The sequence below is a fragment of the Thermobia domestica genome, chromosome 5 (genome assembly GCF_964235325.1).
Source record: "Thermobia domestica chromosome 5, izTheDome1.hap1.1, whole genome shotgun sequence".
Classification (NCBI taxonomy): Eukaryota; Metazoa; Arthropoda; class Insecta; order Zygentoma; family Lepismatidae; genus Thermobia; species Thermobia domestica.
In genome coordinates this window covers 96,344,999-96,363,898 of record NC_137458.1, presented here as the reverse complement: position 1 = coordinate 96,363,898, position 18,900 = coordinate 96,344,999, and the positions used below count along the sequence as shown (strand labels likewise).

Here is an 18,900-nt window from a genome sequence, read left to right as displayed (position 1 = left end):
ATTAGTCCCGGTTTCGTGTCCTAATAGACAATTTCTCTTGGATATAAGTCGAGAAGCGGTTTGGATTCCGCTTTAAGCTTGTGTGACCCCTTCCAGTATAACCTTGTTGTTGCATAATAACACCAAGGCGAAACAAACTAATTTCTGTCCATATCTAATATAAATACATAGAGTAAATTATTTAAACCAAAAACCCGGGTTTAAACGAAAAAAAAACCTGGTTTTTGTTTTTTTCAATAAAAACCATGGTTTTTGCCAACCCTGTTCCGTACATATTTGGTACTTAATTCATTAGAATTCATGTTAAATATTTATTAAAATTGTACTTACTCAAAAACATCCTTTTATTTCTTAAACTGTTTGAATTTCGACAAATAGTTATTGCCATCCCCAGCACGTGCCCTTTTAGAAAACTACTATTGTTTCACGAAGTGCACACCATCATTGATTACATTTTTCTGTATCCTTGACTTACGACCTTCCAGTAGTCTTTCAACTAAAATCATCTGACCTTTCTAGCTTTCCTTTCTTTGTGTTAACCGGTAGTTTATAAAAACTGTCGATTTGTAGTTAATGACATTTTTCTTTCAAATTCTCACAGTTTTTGCGCCTGTGTTTCATTTCACTTTACTACTAAACATAATGAGTCGAATTGCGACATGTAAGTTTTATCCAACAACCTTGGTATTTTCTGACTACAGATTTAAAATAGATGCTCCTTCTTCATTGGACAACACATTTAGGGTGCTAAAGCAACTGTTTTGCACAGCCTATGGCAGTAAAAGCGCATTTATAATTTATTGGTTGATTAAATCTATACGAAGATGAGAAAACTTGGTATGTCACTTTTTGGCTCCGTAAGTTTGTCACACTGAGAACTGTATGTTGACAAAAGTTGATACTTTCAGAGTAAAGAATTACACAGATGTTAGGCGTAGTGAGTTTCTTGATAGATCTCAGTGGGACCAACTACGGCAGTAAAAAATCAGAACATGCGGGATTCACATTCATCTTGAAGTAGAAAACCTGAATGCTTGTGGATGTGACGTAAAGCCTCATGCAGTCTCTAAACTTTTCCTAGTTCGGATTGCAGAAGTTCCAAAACAAATTTCGGAATTTAGGAAGTAAGAAGTACGTCTGTGCCAGCTTTCCGTAATGACTTTATACGTTATGTAAGTTCGGATTGCAGAAGTTCCAAAACAAATTTCAGAATTTAGGAAGTAAGAAGTACGTCTGTGCCAGCTTTCTGCAATGACTTTATACGTTATGTAAGTAAAGCTGTCATTAGCTGATAACAGAGTGATTACATTATGTTCCAATTCTTCACATATAAATGAATTTAGTTCCGTATTTTCTGATGTAATGTAAACTTATACCACTAAAATGAAAATTAGATTTGACTCGAAATAAATTCTAAGATTAAGATTACCACAATGTTGATGTAAATTCGGTATTTGGTCAATTTATGTTCGGGAGTGTTTAAAAAAATAAAATATTATACTGATTTCTCTTAATGTATCAAGAACTCCATACATTATTCAGTCCTGCTGAACTTTAATAGGGATAATTTGATAAAACTTAACTTACAGGTAGTGAGAAAGCAGAATCCAAGTCGTACAGATCAACTTTTAACTTACTGTTTTTCTTATACGAAAGACGAGATTCCAATGTGATCCTCATACTTTGTCATTAATATTTTTTTCCCTTTTTTATTTTCTGTTCATACAATTTCATTAACTATTCCAAAATTCAAACTGTCAAGAAAGCATGCATTTAGTCACTCATTCAGACTTTCTTCTGGCTCATGAAGAAAGCAACAATTTTGTGGAAAATGATTGGTAAATTTTGTTTTGTTTTTGTCATTGAATTGTGAAATCTATCAAAAATTCCGTGTAAGATGCCTCAATCGTAAGAAGACCATAATAAAGTTGCATTCATGTTTTTGTTATGAGTTCTAACAATGGAATTGGTAATTTTTTTTTTTTGTTTCTTTTCTTTTTCCTTTTTTAGTTATATATTTCGAGCGCTACTTTCGGGAAAGACATTATTTCATTATTTCATAAATGATATTGCATGCCAGTATCTTGTATCAGAGAAAGGAAGGAAAAGTAACACTTGAATGAATCTGCTCTTAACATATAGGATGTAAATTTATTCCAACTCAGCATAGACAATATCATTTAAAAAATATGAAAAACTTGCAACAAATACGTTGTTAGATTATAAAAGTTTCAGATGGATTTTTGGATTTTTATGACTACTTCTAATATTCATATAATTTTCGGGGATTTCGAGTCGATTCCCGAAGGATTTCATGTGGTTCGGATCACGTCTCATATAGCCTCAGTCCAGAACGGGAAACTAAAATCCAAATCATACAACATTTTTGTTCGTCGACAGATGAAGTTGAGTGTACCGTGTATTCCAAAATGAGTTGATGTATGTATTTTGTGACTTCTAATTTTATATGTGTAATTGTGTATATATATCATGCCTTATTGATAGAACTTGAAGCTCACATTTTTTAGCGCAGGCTTTTTTTTTTTTCTTTCTCACTTTTAGTACGAACATATATTGTTCATTTAAGTTCACCTTCAGGGAAACTAAATGCATATACCAAAATTTGCAGTGTTTCAGGTAAATTTTGTTTACCCACAGTTATTCAACATCCTGATAGCAAAAGAATATCCCAATGGAGATAAAGAAGAAACCAACATGTAAAGACTGTTGTTGTAATAAATTGTGGGAAGTGTCTTGATCAGATTCTTCCACCAAGGTATGTTCTGCCCGTCTTCCATTCCAGGTCTATTACGGACACACTTTTGACGTGTTTGGAAAAGGATTTTTCTGAGAAATTAAAACTTAGCAATCATTTTGTATTGTTGACAAGCGCATGTGATGAGAGTTACAGATTTCATTTTTTATGGAGCTTGTGCGTATAATAAAATAAAATATTATTATTATTGAGTTGATCCCGATGTTTCGCTCGCCTGTTTTCCTATGGACATCTTTGTAATTCTGGAAGTAAGTACGTCTTCAGCATCCTTTTATTTTGAATTTCAAATTTATACTTAACATTTGTTAGAAAATATGAAAATTGTTGATAACAACCACTTGTAAGTACTTGCAATTTTATATCTGTTATATCCACTGTTGGCAGGTACCCTACATTATATATATATATATATCAGTAAACGTGTTGATGAGTTGAGCTTGATGGGCACGATCATAACTCACTTAGTTCCGCAATTGTCTAATAATCTTATACATCGTGAAAATAAGGTACCTGGCAATAGTGGAATAATAAGACATAAAGTGACACGCACATTTTTCTTGAAATCGTAGCGGCGATTAAAAACAATTTTTCAGTCTTTTCGTAAAAAATCTATATGAATTTGAAATTCAAAATGAAAAGACAAAAAATGCACTTACTTCCTGAACTCCTAAAGATATCCGCAGAAAAACAAGTGAACAAAATATCATATCAGTTAAATGAGAAATGCAATGAAATGAAATTTTTAATTTCATATGCGACGAGATGGATGATTAATGAAAGTGAATCATTATGAAATTGGTTAAATGAAAATGTAGGAGAAAACGGGAGAAAGACCACGGACACGATATTGTCTACTACTCGAATCAATCAACATAAAAAAAAAAAAAGTTTTATTTCAGTTAAAAGACTATATGAAAATAAACGTGTGTGAAACCATTGATGTTTTAGAACAGTAATGTATCCATTACAAGTTTAATTTATTACATCCTCATATACATGATATTGGATTTATCAGTTAACAAGTATAATTACAGATTTCTATAGTAAAAATTATCGTCAAGAGTATGCAAACGTTGTTTAAAAGATACCTTTTGAGTAATTTCTTGAATGTAATTGTATTTTTCTCCTTTTTTATTACAGAGGGTGGCATGTATAATTTCTTACCCGTATACGTTACACCTTTCTGATATATGTTGCTTCTATATTGATTAGTGTAACAGTTTTTTCTTCTACACACATTGTATGTATACATATCTTTATTTAATTCAAAATTTTTACAGTTGAGTATTGCATATACTTAACATGTATGAACTTTATAGGGTAAAATACCAAGATTTTTAAATAGCTGTCCACAGGAAGTTTTTTAATTTTTTTGACATAAAATCCTGACCACACTTTCTTGTAATTTAGAAACAGGTCTCATTTACTACTATTATCTCAAAATATGGTAGCAGAGTTTAATACCAATTGAAAGTAGTGTAATATAAGGCTTTAGCGATTACTAGATTTATTTTATCTCTAGTAGTTTTGATCGCATAGCAGAGACTACGTAATTTAGTAATAAGATTATTTATGTTTCTCCCAAGTGAGATTACAGTCAGTTGTTACTACTAAGAGTGAACCATATTTTAAATAGCTTATCTTTTCGTTATTGAAACTTAGATCAGGTGTAATCGAAATGTTTCTGCCGAGATGAAAATCAATATCTTATGACTTATTGACAGTTAATATGAGATTGTTTTTCTAAACCATCTCGACACTTCTAACGTTTGTTTACTCATTTAGCCACCAAATTCTAGTTTTCTCCAGACCCCCCCCCCCCCAAAAAAAATACTTGTTTCGTTTGCGTATAGTGTCAAATTGCATGCCCTGGTACTCAGGTCTCGATCATTCACATACAAAAGGAACAGCAATGGCCCCAGTATTGAACCTTGTGGTGCGCCATGAATAATACTTCTTTTATCGGATAAAAATGGCTGAAATTCCTTTATTATTATTAGTAGTAGTATTATTAGTATTAATAATAATACAGATCTCTGCAACTTGCTTACGATAGAAATATGATTTGATCCAACAATACGCCGTACCCTTTATACCGTACAACACCACTTTTTGGCAACAAGTCATGATTTATCATATGAAAAGCCTTCGATAAATTTAGAAATATACCTATGCATCTTTTCTTCCTCTCTTTATGCAGGATGTAGCTCTTTCAAAGAAGTTAAAAATAGTTGTTTCTGTGGGCCTTTCTCTTAGAAACTCATACTGAGATGTCGATAGTATACCACATTTTGAAAAAGAAAACTTGTGTATACATTAATTTTCCCAATTCCAAGTAGCAAAAATATCGGCTTGTGGTTACTGACACTTTCCGAGTTGTTCTCTTAAACAGAGGTTTTATTTTCACAATTTTTAACTTATTGATAAATTCATATGTAAGAAAGGAAGAATAAGCTAAGTGACACAAGGGTTTTATTATCTAATTACATGCTCTTTAAAAAAAAAAATACCTGACAGCTTATTTATACCTGATGACATTATTTTTAAGAACTTTTTTAAATTTACACTTTCATTTTCGGTTACTGAGTATTAGAATATACTTTTCTCATATTTTTTTTTTTCCCTGCAATTCCTTACTGTCTAGGGTTCCTTGTTTGTTTTTAATAAGTTGAGTCTTGAACCACATTTACAAAGTATCTATTAAATGTTTCTGCAATTGCTGTAGGATCTGTAATACTCTTATCTTCATTATTATTATTATTATTATTATTATTATTATTATTATTATTATTATTATTATTATTATTATTATTAAGTATTCCCTTTTTTGGTAGGTCCTGGGACTAAAGAGTTATTTGTTTGTTTGTTTTGGCCTGGAAATGTTTCTTTCACGTTTCTCTATCTTCACCTTCCTCTTTTAACTACCAATATTTTCTTCTGTTTCTCAAATCATCGATCAGTTGTGTTCTTCCTGTTCCTCGCTTTCCTTTTACGGCAGTATGAACAAGACCATTTCTTCGCAAGATGTGTCCAATCCTATTGGCCTTCCTGCGAAGAATGCTGTTAAAAGTTTCCTTTTCTCTCATATCCATTTTCAAACATCTTCATTTTTTACTTCTATCTCTGTGTCCATTTTATCTTCTCCATCTTTCTCTAACACCACATTCGAAGCTCTCTTCAACCATACAGTCCAATACTCCATATAGACCTGACCAACTTCTTCTTAATCCAATATTAAGCCTGCTAGTTAAGCCTTATCTTTATGCGTAATAATAATTTGTTCAGATTTTTTTGACTTATTTCGTTCATTTTTAACTATTTTCCGTATAGCTTTAATATAGCGTTAGCACTCTGTTGAATTTTTGATCCATAATAATTATCTTTAATTAATTCTATTAAGTTACAATTGCACTTTGTTTATTCTTATACTGTTTTATTTGTACTATGAAAATAAACATTTAACGCGCGCACTTCTTTTTGTTAACGTTTTTGAACCCTACCCTAATTTTTGGAAATGTGATTTGAAAACCAAATCGAATCATTTCTGCTACCGCCTCATGAATTTCATTTCCGTCAGCCAGATTTAGAATGCTTTCTCAGTTTCTTTTAGCTAAGTAAATAATGAAATAGTACTGTATTTTTGTCGTCAAATTTTGTCATGTACTTAAAGATATTTTTCGATGAAATTTCTGTAGATTTTTTACATTCAAACGTTCATCAGTCAATAATGGTTTGTTTTCTACAATATGTTTGAACTATTAATAGGTTTTATCAGGGCTGCAACCAGGTGTTAGGAATAGACGGATATCTTGTCCTACCGCGTAATTTGTTTCATCTATAGACATATCCTTTACTGCTGTAATTATTATTATTATTAATTTAGAAATTATGAAGTCTGTTCCAACTTCATGGCTTTTGTTTATGGTCCCCCAATGCCCCTATGTTCTATTTTTCGTGGGAGTCATGGTAGCTCAGTGGTAAGAGTCCTCACCTCGCGTGCGAGGTGTCCCTGTTTCGATCCGAGATCAGTGAATTTGGTGGACAACGTCGCATTCATGTTTTTCTTTCCACATTTTTATTGTACCTATTATTTTCGAATTTTTCACGTTCATTGATTATCAGTCACCTTCAGATTGAAGAGCATAACCTACGGGAAATAAAACTTCTAAAATTTCATTTCGTTCTCTGTTTACCATAACACGTAGTTTCGTTTGCTCCAGAATCAATCTGTCCGTCTTAGCAGAAATAAAAAAAAAATCGCACTTAGAAATTTATTCACGTCTGGGCACTCTGGGCACTTTTTATTAGTAGCATAATCGTAATCCCAAAAAGAGAATATTTCGACTAGGAAACGAAGCATATTAGGTGTATAAAAGTGAATTAAATGTAAAGAAATAAATATATATACTTATTATCGGAAACTTTGGTTTCGAATTATGTAATCACTTTTATCTGTTGAAACTTTGCTAGGTTCGGTGGTTGGTTCGGAGTTTAACGTGGCAACCATACACGAGAGCTCCGCACGAGAATATGACAATCTGCTCGGAAGGTGCGTAAGCCGACCATATAACCACGATGGAGTTCAAAGTAGTTTCTTGATGGTATAACTGCTGTAACTAGATCGTATGCTCTAACAAAAATTCATTGTGACAATAAGTAGATGGAGAAATTGGATATAGTGGAATATTCTGCACATTATGAAAACGGAAAAAGAAATTCGAATATTAGTACGAAAAATATTCTTTAAAAAATAAAATTCAAAAAAAAAAAAAAAAAAAAAAAAATTAAAACCGGGTCTAAAACAACTTACGAGCTCCCTTGTGACTAAGCGGTTATCATACGCGTCTTTGGTGCGGGAGACTCGGATTTAGTTCGCGGTGGGAGCTCATGTGGTTTGGATCCCATGTTAAGATGTAGATCTACGTCTCATATGGCCTCACTGCTGAAAGGGACGTTAAAACGAATCAAAAGTACTCTCAAAAAATCGGAGGGGGAAGTTATATTCAGCATTTTATACTTTACTAGTTTTAACTTCGTGCAGAGTGAATGATTGAGAAGCCTCAAAGAAAATGTAACTAACTCTGTGGCCTATGGAACTCGGAGGTTCAATGCCGTGTTCACAAAAGCTCTCCATCGACTTCTATCCTTAGACAAGTGGATCCAGTTTCTACTTTGCACTCCTATTTCTGCGAGATCCATCTTAATATTGTCCTCCTATCTGCGACTAAGTCTACCTAATGGTCTTTTCCAATTGGTCTTTCAGTTAAGACTTTGAAAGAGTTCCTACTTTCTTCCATCCTGGCTAAACGACCTGCCCACTTGAGCCTCTTAGATTTGATGACCCATATAAACTATGTAGTTCCTCATTATGAGGTTTCCTCCATTCCTGTTCCTCTTGGGTCCGAATATTCATCTCAGGATCAGTTCTCAAATACTTTCAGTCTACGTTCTTCCTTCAGAGTAAGCGACCATGTTTTGCAACCATATAGAACAACAGGCATGATTATTATTTTGTTTCAAATTCCTCGACAGAATTCGGGACGACAAGAGGTTTTGAACTGAATAATAACACGAATTCCCTGCTTTTAGTCGACATTTAATTTCTTTGTGAATATGCTTTTCGTCTGTTAATATTGATCTTAGATATTTTAGAAAGTATCCACTTTATCAAAAGTATTATTCGATATTTTAACGCATCCATAATTTGCCGTACTACGATCCCGACGGACTTCCATGCATTTAATTTTCCTTGCATTTACTTCTAAACCCATGTCCCTGCAAGCATTTAATAAGACCTCTGCGTTTCATTTTTATTGTTCTCCTATCATTCTCTATTAAATTTACATCAGTATACGCTATAACCTGGTAAACACCATTCAACTCTAGGCCCTGGTTGTTATCTTTTATTTTCCACAGCAAAGTTGAATAATAATGACGACAACGCATCTCCCTGTTTCAGGCCATTCTCTGCGTGAAAGCTCGTGGACAAAAATTTTCCTGTGTATATTATTTCTTTTTCTTGCCTGGAATCTTCATTTCAGAAGTTTTTAAAGTACATTTTATTATCTACATCAGTCATTTCCAGCTGCGTATTCTGTGACGGCACGGGAAGGAGCTGGCAGGTAGCGATATTTCATTGTCTTTAAGACATACTACTTGTGGATCCATGACTTCGTACACTTGTTGTCTTGCATCATTATGGTGGTTTCTCTGACGTTATAAAACCGCGCTCCTACGTCATGCGTCGGCCAATTGGAAATGACTAATCTAAAGCTAAGGTGAATTCTCTTTCAAACAAGTGAAATTTGAAATATTAGACGTGACTTTCAATCCAAATCAAGGAAGATATAATTTTGTAGATTTTATAAAATCCGTGCAGATTGCTTACTTTTTTTTTCTCCCACAGTCTTGGCTTTAGTTGTAGATATAGTTAATATTTTATATGTAGTAAGCGCTTATGTAATACCAGATTTAACTTTCATTTGCAGATTAAAAGTGCGTACAGGAAGAAAGCACTAAAATGCCATCCAGACAAAAATCCAGATAACCCAAAGGCTGTGGAACTTTTTCATCAACTGTCAAAAGCTCTTGAAATCTTAACAGATGAAGCTGCAAGGGTAGGTATTACATTCTACTTTATTTTGGTTTATGTCTATTTCAAAATTGTATAGAGAGTAATTATAAATGATTCATCGGGTTAAAAGGGCTGTATTAAAAAGAAAATGTGTAACACATACAGCGATGGTCGATACATGAAAATGTACAGAAATTATCCAGGTATCATATAGATCTTTACAGATGTTCGATTTTTTTTCTATACGACACATCTATACTGTAGTCTAGTTCGACCCACACAAGTTCGACCATATTCCTATTAATGGTCGTAAATGTAGCCATAATAGGATCCTGGAGCTCACCCAAATTGCTGGTAGTGGAGGCACGTATACTGTGTCTTCCACATGCCCCTGAACGAAAGAATCACGATCTGTCAGATCGGGAGATTTAGGAGGTCATGGAAAATGCACTGAGTCATTTTCATCACATTATCCAATTCAATGACGTGAGAATTCTTCATTCAAGCTTAACAGATTAACGGGTTGGACATAAGCAGCCAGTATCCTTAAACTGTTACTACCATCTCAAAATGCATTGGTGACCTGGCGGTGTAGTTGGGAATTGTCCACAGAATGCACGCCGTACGGTAGTAATAGAAAAACACTTCTCATATTACAAAACACAGAATGCGTTCTGCTGCAAAAATGCCATTTTGGAAACTAGGCTTCTGCTGCCATCTGTCGTTAGGAATCAGAATTATGAATATGAGAAATTAAACTTTCAAATGTGTTCTTTCGTTCCTCATCACACAAATACTTTACATACTTTACTTTACTTTAAAACTCAGTGAATCCCTTATAGTCACCCCATTTGTAGACAATACCTGCAAAAGTAGTGATGGTATGTAAGTACCCTACACAATGTGAAGACATGCATTTGTGCTTCAGAAGAAGTCACCATAAGCGTTGAAACATTTGTCCCATTGTGTGACCAAACTACAAATACTGTCCCTGCACTGCTCGCGCACTTTGTGATGCTTGAGATGTTTCACATCCTTCTGTGTAGTATCATAAATTGGCAAATTTGAGTATCATGGCAAATTTCTCTCTCTAATCACAAGCCAGCAATTTGAGTATCATGGCAAATTTCTCTCTCTAATCACAAGCTACTTGAAGGACCGTAAACAGAGAGTTGTTCTTTCAGGGGCGACTTCTAACCCCCAACCCGTGATCTCAGGGGTGCCTCAGGGGAGTGTACTTGGGCCTCTGCTGTTTGTCCTGTATATGGATGATCTCTACACGCACTTATCAGCTCAACCTAGTGGCCTTCTGCTTTTTGCTGACGATTGTAAGTTATACAGAGAAATATCGTGTCTCCATGACACAACTGCTCTACAGGAAGACATAAATTACCTTACAGGCTGGTGTGAAATGTGGCACTTGAAACTCAACAGTAAGAAATGTGACAGCATTACTATTTGAAAAAGTCTCCTGTTCCCTCCACATACCATATCAACGATTCCCCTATCACACATTCTGCTAGTCATAATGATCTTGGTGTCATCTTTGATTCAAAACTCACATTCTCTGACCACATCTCCTCAATACTAAAGAATTCAATGCGCATGTTGGGACTTCTTTATCGATTCACCGAACTACGCACTGTTTCTTCACTAGCAACTTTTTATAAGACATTAATAGCGCCCAAGATCGAATACTGCTCTCCCATATGGGCCATGGCAGCACCTACACATCTCTCCAGACTTGATTCTGTTCTCAATTTCTTCATCGCTATAGTCCGTTTTCGTGTTCCTGCACTTCGAATATTATCTAAGAAGGAACTCTTGCGACATCTTAATATTCAGACTCCTGAAGTACGCAGAACTATCTCTGACCTGAAATATCTACATAAAATAGTTAATGGAAACTTAAGATCGGAAATATTACTTCAGGAACTATCCTTACGTGTCCCTTCCCGCATCACCCGGAATACCAGCCTATTCCATCTTGCCCGTCCTAGGTTGGCTGTTATACAGAGGTCTCTTTTTTATAGAATACCAAACTGTTATAATCAAGTAACAACTGATGTGGACATATTTTTGAGCTACCCAGTGTTTGAAAGAGCAATTAAGCGAGCTTTGACGGAATAGTTTTACTCTTACACTCTTTTTTCTATGTTGTTGTTATTGTTATCTTGTTTTTTTTCTTTCTTTTGTTAGTATGTCCCTGTGTAAAATGGCAAAGTTATGCTGTATCTGGGAATTTGTTCAATAAATAAATAAATAAATAATTCATGTTGAATTGCTCCGCTGTAGATTGAATACTCAGGCGTCTATTCGCACGAATATCTCAAGAGACCTTTACACAATTCTCAGTGCCAACAATATGGGCTTGACCAGTACGTGAATTGCAACTTGTTTCTGCACATTCTTCCCCAAAACATTCTTAACCAATCGAGACTGTTGTTTTCGCTATGCATGCATCGCCATACATGTTCTTCATACCATGAAACACTTCAGCTGGTTGATATCTTTCAGCAGTAAGGAATTGTATGACAGCTTGTTGACCTTGTTTGTACAGTTGTGAATGCGGAACGCTATCTTTCAACGGTTGTTCCTGCAACGACAGAAATCATGGAAGCATTTTTTCTACGTACATGAACACGGACATATTCCATGATATACCACGATAACTACACATTTCTTTCTTATCTCCATATTCTAGTTATGGTCAACGGATTGGTTTCAGTTGATGAACTCTCATAGGAGCCAAAAGGAGCAAGCTAGGCACGTAAAAACTACAGGAACGAAAATTCACTGATTTGAAAAAATTACCAGTGTATCAACGAAACTGTCATCGGAATTGCTGATAAAATGTATGCGTCAAGTAAGCCTCTTCATTGTAACTGCAATAATCGTCAATTAAAAATTCTTAACGTATTGTTTGCCATTCAGCTAACACATTTTTATGTTATTTCGTCGTCGTTCCGCTCCTGATAATTTTGCATATAAAATATATTAAATGAAGTATTAACTAATAATATTCAGAGATTTATGTAGGAAGCATCGATATTTTATAAATTACCATACAGTTTCAATGGACGACTTCCGGCGTTAATACTAGTATTGATGAAACATTTACAATGATAACATCACCATTTGTAAGTTAAGTTGAACATTCTTGAGCTAGCGTTCCGATTATTCCATTGATATATTTAAGCTATATACTATTTACTTAAAAATTATATATGACAAACAAGTTTTCTTGCTCCTATAATGCAGTAAATGATAAATTATTATTATTATTGATCATTTTAGTAGTTCACCATGATCTTTCATTTTTATCATGTAGTATGGTAATGCATTCCTTGAAATTGTAAATTTGTGGTCATTAATTGATAGTTTTTAAACACGCATATATATATTTCACTGATCACCTTTACAGAAAGCATACGATAATGTTTTGAAAGCTAAGAAAGCAGCAAAAGCTAGACATCGGGAGCTTGATGACCGTAGAAAGAAGTTGAAGGAAGACTTAGAGGCGAGAGAGAAAGCAGCTCAAGAAGCCGCGAAAGGCTACAGGAGTTACGACCAAAAAAGTGATGAGGAGAAACTACAGGTAAGCAGTGTGTTGTAATGTAGAAAAGGCAGTGTCGTAACAGTGATATGTTGTACAAAGTATGAAGTTTGGGACAAAACTAAAACAACTGAGTGTAAATATTTCGATTTAAAGAACTATTTTTGCCTTAGATGGTTTTGTGGGTTATTTCCGTAAGTGGGCTCACGTTCCAGATAGGAATTAGGAATTTTAAAACACTGGCGTATATATATATATATATATATATATATATAATATCAGAGGCGGCCCGTCATAAGGAGCCCAATGGGCCCGGCCCTCCCATCGTTTTTGTATTAACGTAGAAAAATGTATATCTTAAGTTATCCTGCTAGTATTGTTGCTATAATTTCCCTGTGAACCAAAAACAGTAGTTCTGACTCCTTCAAATCAGTTTTTCCATGTACTACTTACGCTTATGGGCACGCTATTCATGCAGTCAGTACAAAATAAAGGCAGAAAGGGCCTAACCTGATTCAGTGTGGACTTAGTACCGTATTGCATTGACTAGTGTGTGGCGAACAAGGTGAAAACACAGCTTGAATGTAGGTGGCATGGGCCAAGAATCGTTGGCCCCCATCACACTATTCCACCGGCCCCTTCCGAACGAAAAGGTTTGAAGCTTGCCTGTTGCCAAAATTCGCTGTGTCTGTAGAGGTTGATTTCATATTTTCACTTGTGTCCCTTGATCTTGCTCTCTCTCTTACTTCTGCTGAAGGAATGGAAACTCAACGGCGTGCCCATCCCGCAGTTTAGATTGCATTTTCTTAGTGTCGTTTGTGCTACTCCCCCCCCTCCCCCTGCCGTGTTTTCGTGTAGTAGTGCGAAGATGAATAAAGTAAGTGTGTTGTTAGAAAGTATTATGCGCGTTTTTAATAGTGAACACTCAGAACTTTTCTACTTTTAAACATCCCTTCCCGAAAAATGACATAACAGTTGTATCCCGTTCCTATGAGATAAATATGAGAAAAACAGTGAATCGAAAATATATGAAGGAGTGGGAGTGCGTTTGTGGTGGGATGTGGTTGATAGATAGGATGGCAATGTGCCATTGTCTCTTTCTGAGGAACGTGAAAGAATCTCGAAGGATTTCGAGAATACTTTGCGGACGATTCATCGCATGTGCTGTTGTGAAGGGCTGGTGCTCTTTGACAGGTAGGCGAGAAGTCGGAGGATTCTGATAAAGAGTTAAACCGACATATGATTGCACAATATGCGCATTGGGGAAAGTAAATGAGATTGGAAAAATTGGAATTACCAGAATAATGTTTATTTGTATTACTTTTATGGTAAGAAAGTCAGTCTGAGGCAGGAGTTAATATAGAACAAATTTTGTATGTAGGTTTCTAACACATCTTAGGTAGATGTGCGCGGTATTTCAAGGGGTATGAATGTAGGGATCCTTTGATAAACAATGGGAGTATTGGGAAAGCCAGTAAAATTTCGGTGAGCATGGCATAAGCAAAATTCATAAGTTTCTGTAGGGAGTGGAAACCAAAATGATAGAAGGTTGGCGATACCCTACGTTAGAAAGCGTTGACGAGAGGTTCTTAATGTAGTCTCTGAGAGACACTTTGGTAGATTAGATATGGCTTTCCTGATTGTCCAAGACTGTAACTAAAGCGTTTAGATATAGCAAGGATGAGATATGTTGGGATGGATATACAATATTGTATACAGTTGGTAAGTTTGGTGCGTGCATCAGTCACGATATGTCCTGTTTTAAGACTGATAACCGTAACTAGTAAAAGTGAAAGTTTGGGGTAGAGAAGGACCAGGTGAATTAGCTTGGGAAATTTCTGTTTAGGGACAATAATTCGAGCACTGGTTGGCTGTAGTTCCGTATCAAGAAAATGCAATTTGTGATTCGAAACTAATTGAAAGGTTCGACTGGTGTAGAATGAAGAATTTATTGTTCCGAGCTTTCCATGAGCTCCCTAGTGGCTGTGGATAGAGTACGCGTCTTTGGCGCTGGAGACTCGGGTTTGACTTCCGGCGGGAGTTTGTGTGATTTGATTCAAATCAAATCTAAGCTTCCCATAAATACGTTAGCTTATTAGGCCATGAGAGCTCTCGTGATTTGTATGTGTAAGTAATAGTTATTTTCGAATGTAAAATTCATGCTTAGGATAAACTAAGCTAGATGAATTAGGAATTATGCACTGGGCTTTTGAAGTTCCGGTCATTTATACAGGAGTTTTTGAAGGGCATTGAGGTCATAGATGAAAGAAATATTAGTTTTATTTAGACTAGGGATGTATGGATGACAGTCATGTGTATATGAGCAAATTCAACCTGTTAGTCCTCACAGAATTGACCAATCGTGCATTTTGAAGTTCAATTTGTAGGTTCAGGCTCCCAGTACTGTTGCACAGACGATAATCTGTGGCATATGTATCGTGGTAAGTGAACCAATTTCGGGAAGAGTACGTCGTGACAAACGTCTACACCAACTGTTCTTTCTTACAAATTAGTGCAAAAATAATGGATAACCAGTTGAATTGTTTTATCAGAAACATAATTTAAGTGTTACAAGTAGGCTCATTCCACGTCAAATCACCCAGAAAAAATCCGAAATGTCACCCACCGATTCAGATTTCAATGAAACTTCGTGTACTTGTTAACACTATTACGGTATGAATAGCTGTAAATTTTTTCTTCTGAAATCCCGGTAGTTTGTGAGAAATACAAGACCAGAGTTTCAGAATTTCAGGCATCCCCGGTCGTCCTCGAGGCCATCTAATATTTCGTAGAGCTTAATACAAAAATTCATATCTCAGTATCTACGGAATGTATCACTTGGATTATTAGACCTCATAAATCATATTTTATACAAGTGTATGTATCATGAAATTATTACAAAAGAGGTAGTATCACAAATATACATAAATGGTTTTTGCTATGTATTAATGTTTTTTTGTCTTTTTTTTCTGTATCATGTTTTACAGCTTATAAGAGAGAGATGCAAAACTTGTTAAGTTCTCTAAAGTGTATTACAATGGAAGTTGCTGGACAGGGTCATTATCAGAGAGAAGGTAGCGTTATTGAGGCCATCAGATACGTCCTTATCAAATGACGTCATGACAGTTTTTCGTATTAAAATTTGGTCACATAAATGTGTCTCATCTTTTTCTATTTGGTACTAGGGTAGAAGGAATGATGACGATTACTGATTTTAAGATAAGACAGAACCTCGGTAAGGCTGTAATGGAAGAAAGATGTGTTTAGTTGGGCTATCAAAACTGGAAATAGTAAGTGTTTCAGTGTTACTGAGCTTGTGGATTTTGAATGAAGGAAAGAATTTTTTATAATTATTATTGTTATTGGAGTAAGATGCAAAATGGTGGTTTGAGATATGCCTCAAGTGATTCATGATTGGAAGGAAATATTGGATTTTGGTTAGGAATGATTGCCTTTCTGTAGATGCCTGATATGGATGTGTTTAAAAAGTTTATGTAGAGCGAAAAAAGATCAGGAATCTGAATAATGATGATCACTGTGGTTGATCCCTTAAGTTTCTTAATGAAGCATCAGCGAAAGCGCTTAATCTACTTTTAGTTTTATATTATGTCTGCTTACGCGTAATGGCCTATACGAGGAGGTAATAAGTTCATGCAATCATCTGAAAGAAAATAACTGTGGATACCTTGATCATGATCACATCTCTAGTTCTCTATGTAGTTGCTGTGCTTCGTGACACATTTTTACCAACACACTTCACCATGTGTAAGCCGTTTTTGTAGAAATGTGTACTTGGGCTTGAAACCACATATCTACTTCAGAAATGACGTCGTGTCAAAATGGCATCCAAACCTCGCTGCTAGGTTCTGTGAAAATAGATGGTGAGATAAGATTTCGTATCCTAACCACTACCTTCTTTATATATGCATTGGCTGAATGAGAACTGATGCATTGTCTGTTAATAGCCTTTGCTGAGCATCCCTCGTCGCTTGTTTTTCACTTCCTCTTGTAACCGAGTTAGGAGAGGAAAATAATATTGACAAGTGATAATTCGATCCTCTGGCAGGTAGTCTATCATGATGATCCCCTTACAGTCTCATACCACGGATAGCATTACTTTGACGGAGATATTTACACTTTGCTTGTTTTAGAAGTCAGGGAGGAGCGACATTTCCACAGCTTGCTCATTTCTTACGTTTCTGGGTCATAAGGAAAACGAAATGAAACGAAATCTTTCAGTTTAATGTCCCTCGATTATGTCCTTGAAGCTGAGTCATAAAGACATACGCAGCTTCTGTCTTTGTGACTAGCCGGTCGAAAAATCCTCTTCATTACGCCCAAGATTTCCGTTGATGCTCCCTCTAACACTGTCAATGGAAATTGGTAAGCAGCTGTTGCATCAACGTGCTGATGCCTTCAAAAGGTGTAACTGAATATGAATTATATTTCAGACGAATTCATAATTAACACGTATTTCTTACATAACACTTTCAGTGGTTATCTACTGTCTTCCAATATAATGTTTTCCACTTTCTCCGTTATGATGATCGCATCTGTGCAAAACCGTCTCTCAGATCTTAAGAATCAGAAGTGTTCATGTCTCCAGTTTGAAGTTACTGTTTTCACTTGGATACCATCTCATAGGATGGGTATTCCTTCTCATAATCTGCTTTCAGCTCCTTATGAATTTGTTTTGCAGATTTTGCCTGGAGATGCAGGAGCTTGAGTACTTGCTGTGTCTCAAGTTTGTCAATCATTGCTCCTTGAGTGATTTACCTTGTATCTATCTTAAAAAAAAGTGTGAATATCTTGAGTGCTTACCTTAGAAGAAACAAAGTATAATACGCATGTCCGACGAGTTCGTAATTGGTCTCCTTTTGGGTGATGGCATGAACTTTTTGATACCTCCTTGTATGAGACGGCAACTGTTGCATAACATGAAATCCGAATCATCACTTGACTACTTGAGATTTTATTCAAGACAAGCCTACAAAAATAATAGATCCCGCTACTCGAGACTCCAATACATAGGATGATAAAGATAGAATAAAGTGATGAAGTTAGGTGTTGGGTTTTATGTATTTTAGCAACTTTTTGTTTTAGTTTGTTATATTAGAACAAAGAGCTGGTAACACTGAAAAGAAGGAAGTGTGTGAGTGTGTTCGATGGCGGTGTATGCAAAGCCATAATTGTGAACTTGTGGCGGCACTGAATTATTTTTGTGTATTTTTGTGTATGAATTGTATTTTTGTGTAAAATTGAAGCAAATGTGTAACATCATTTCAATACAATCCACATTTCTATATAATGTCTTTTGTCATTTAGAACTAAAAACCAAACCGAAACATGGTCCATATCGGGCCGGATCGTGTGTTGATGTGGTGTGGTGAAAAATGAACTCGCCCGTCTTTGTTTGCGGAATGGTGGGAGTGTGATTATTTCTAATAATCGCGATTGTTTTAGTGACTCTGGAGTAGTTCGACTTTTGTAGCGGTGCACGTCATAAATACGTTGGTGTTTGTGTCAAATTAGGTGTCAACGTGGTGGTTATGTGCAACGAAAACAGTAATAAAACAAGGAATTACAGCGATTCAGTGCCATATTGACAAAGCTAAAGAACAGGGTTGGCTGGTTTAAATCAAAAAGAAAAAAAGAATAAAAAATGCTTTAAATCGTGTGAACTTCATGGTGACGTTTCCACATATCAAACCATCTGCATTAGTTTTATCTCTTTTTCACCTTTTAATCAAAGTTCCCATGTTCAATTCTCGGTCGAACCACAACCCGTCTTTCATGTGTAAACCAAGTTGCGGTTTGGATGTCACTTTAAAGCGAAAGTCTTCTTGATAACCTCAGTATTACATAAAGATGTTAAGCGCAAACATACGAAACGAAGCCAAATTGTGTATTTCTGCTTGCCTGAATGTCTGTTGTTTTACAAAAAAGCCAAGGTTGCTTAAATATATTGATAAACATTGGCAAAATTTATCGACT

General features: G+C 35.5%; 1 protein-coding gene across 1 annotated transcript in view; it reads left to right on the top strand.

Moving 5' to 3' along the window:
- LOC145686015 (dnaJ homolog subfamily C member 17) overlaps window positions 1-18,900 on the top strand; it is a 48,166-nt gene that overhangs the window by 9,139 nt on the left and 20,127 nt on the right. The window contains exons 2-3 of the mRNA XM_081758857.1: window positions 9,265-9,393; window positions 12,775-12,948. Of these exons, the coding sequence (XP_081614983.1) occupies window positions 9,265-9,393; window positions 12,775-12,948 (303 nt within the window). The remainder of the gene's footprint in view (window positions 1-9,264; window positions 9,394-12,774; window positions 12,949-18,900) is intronic.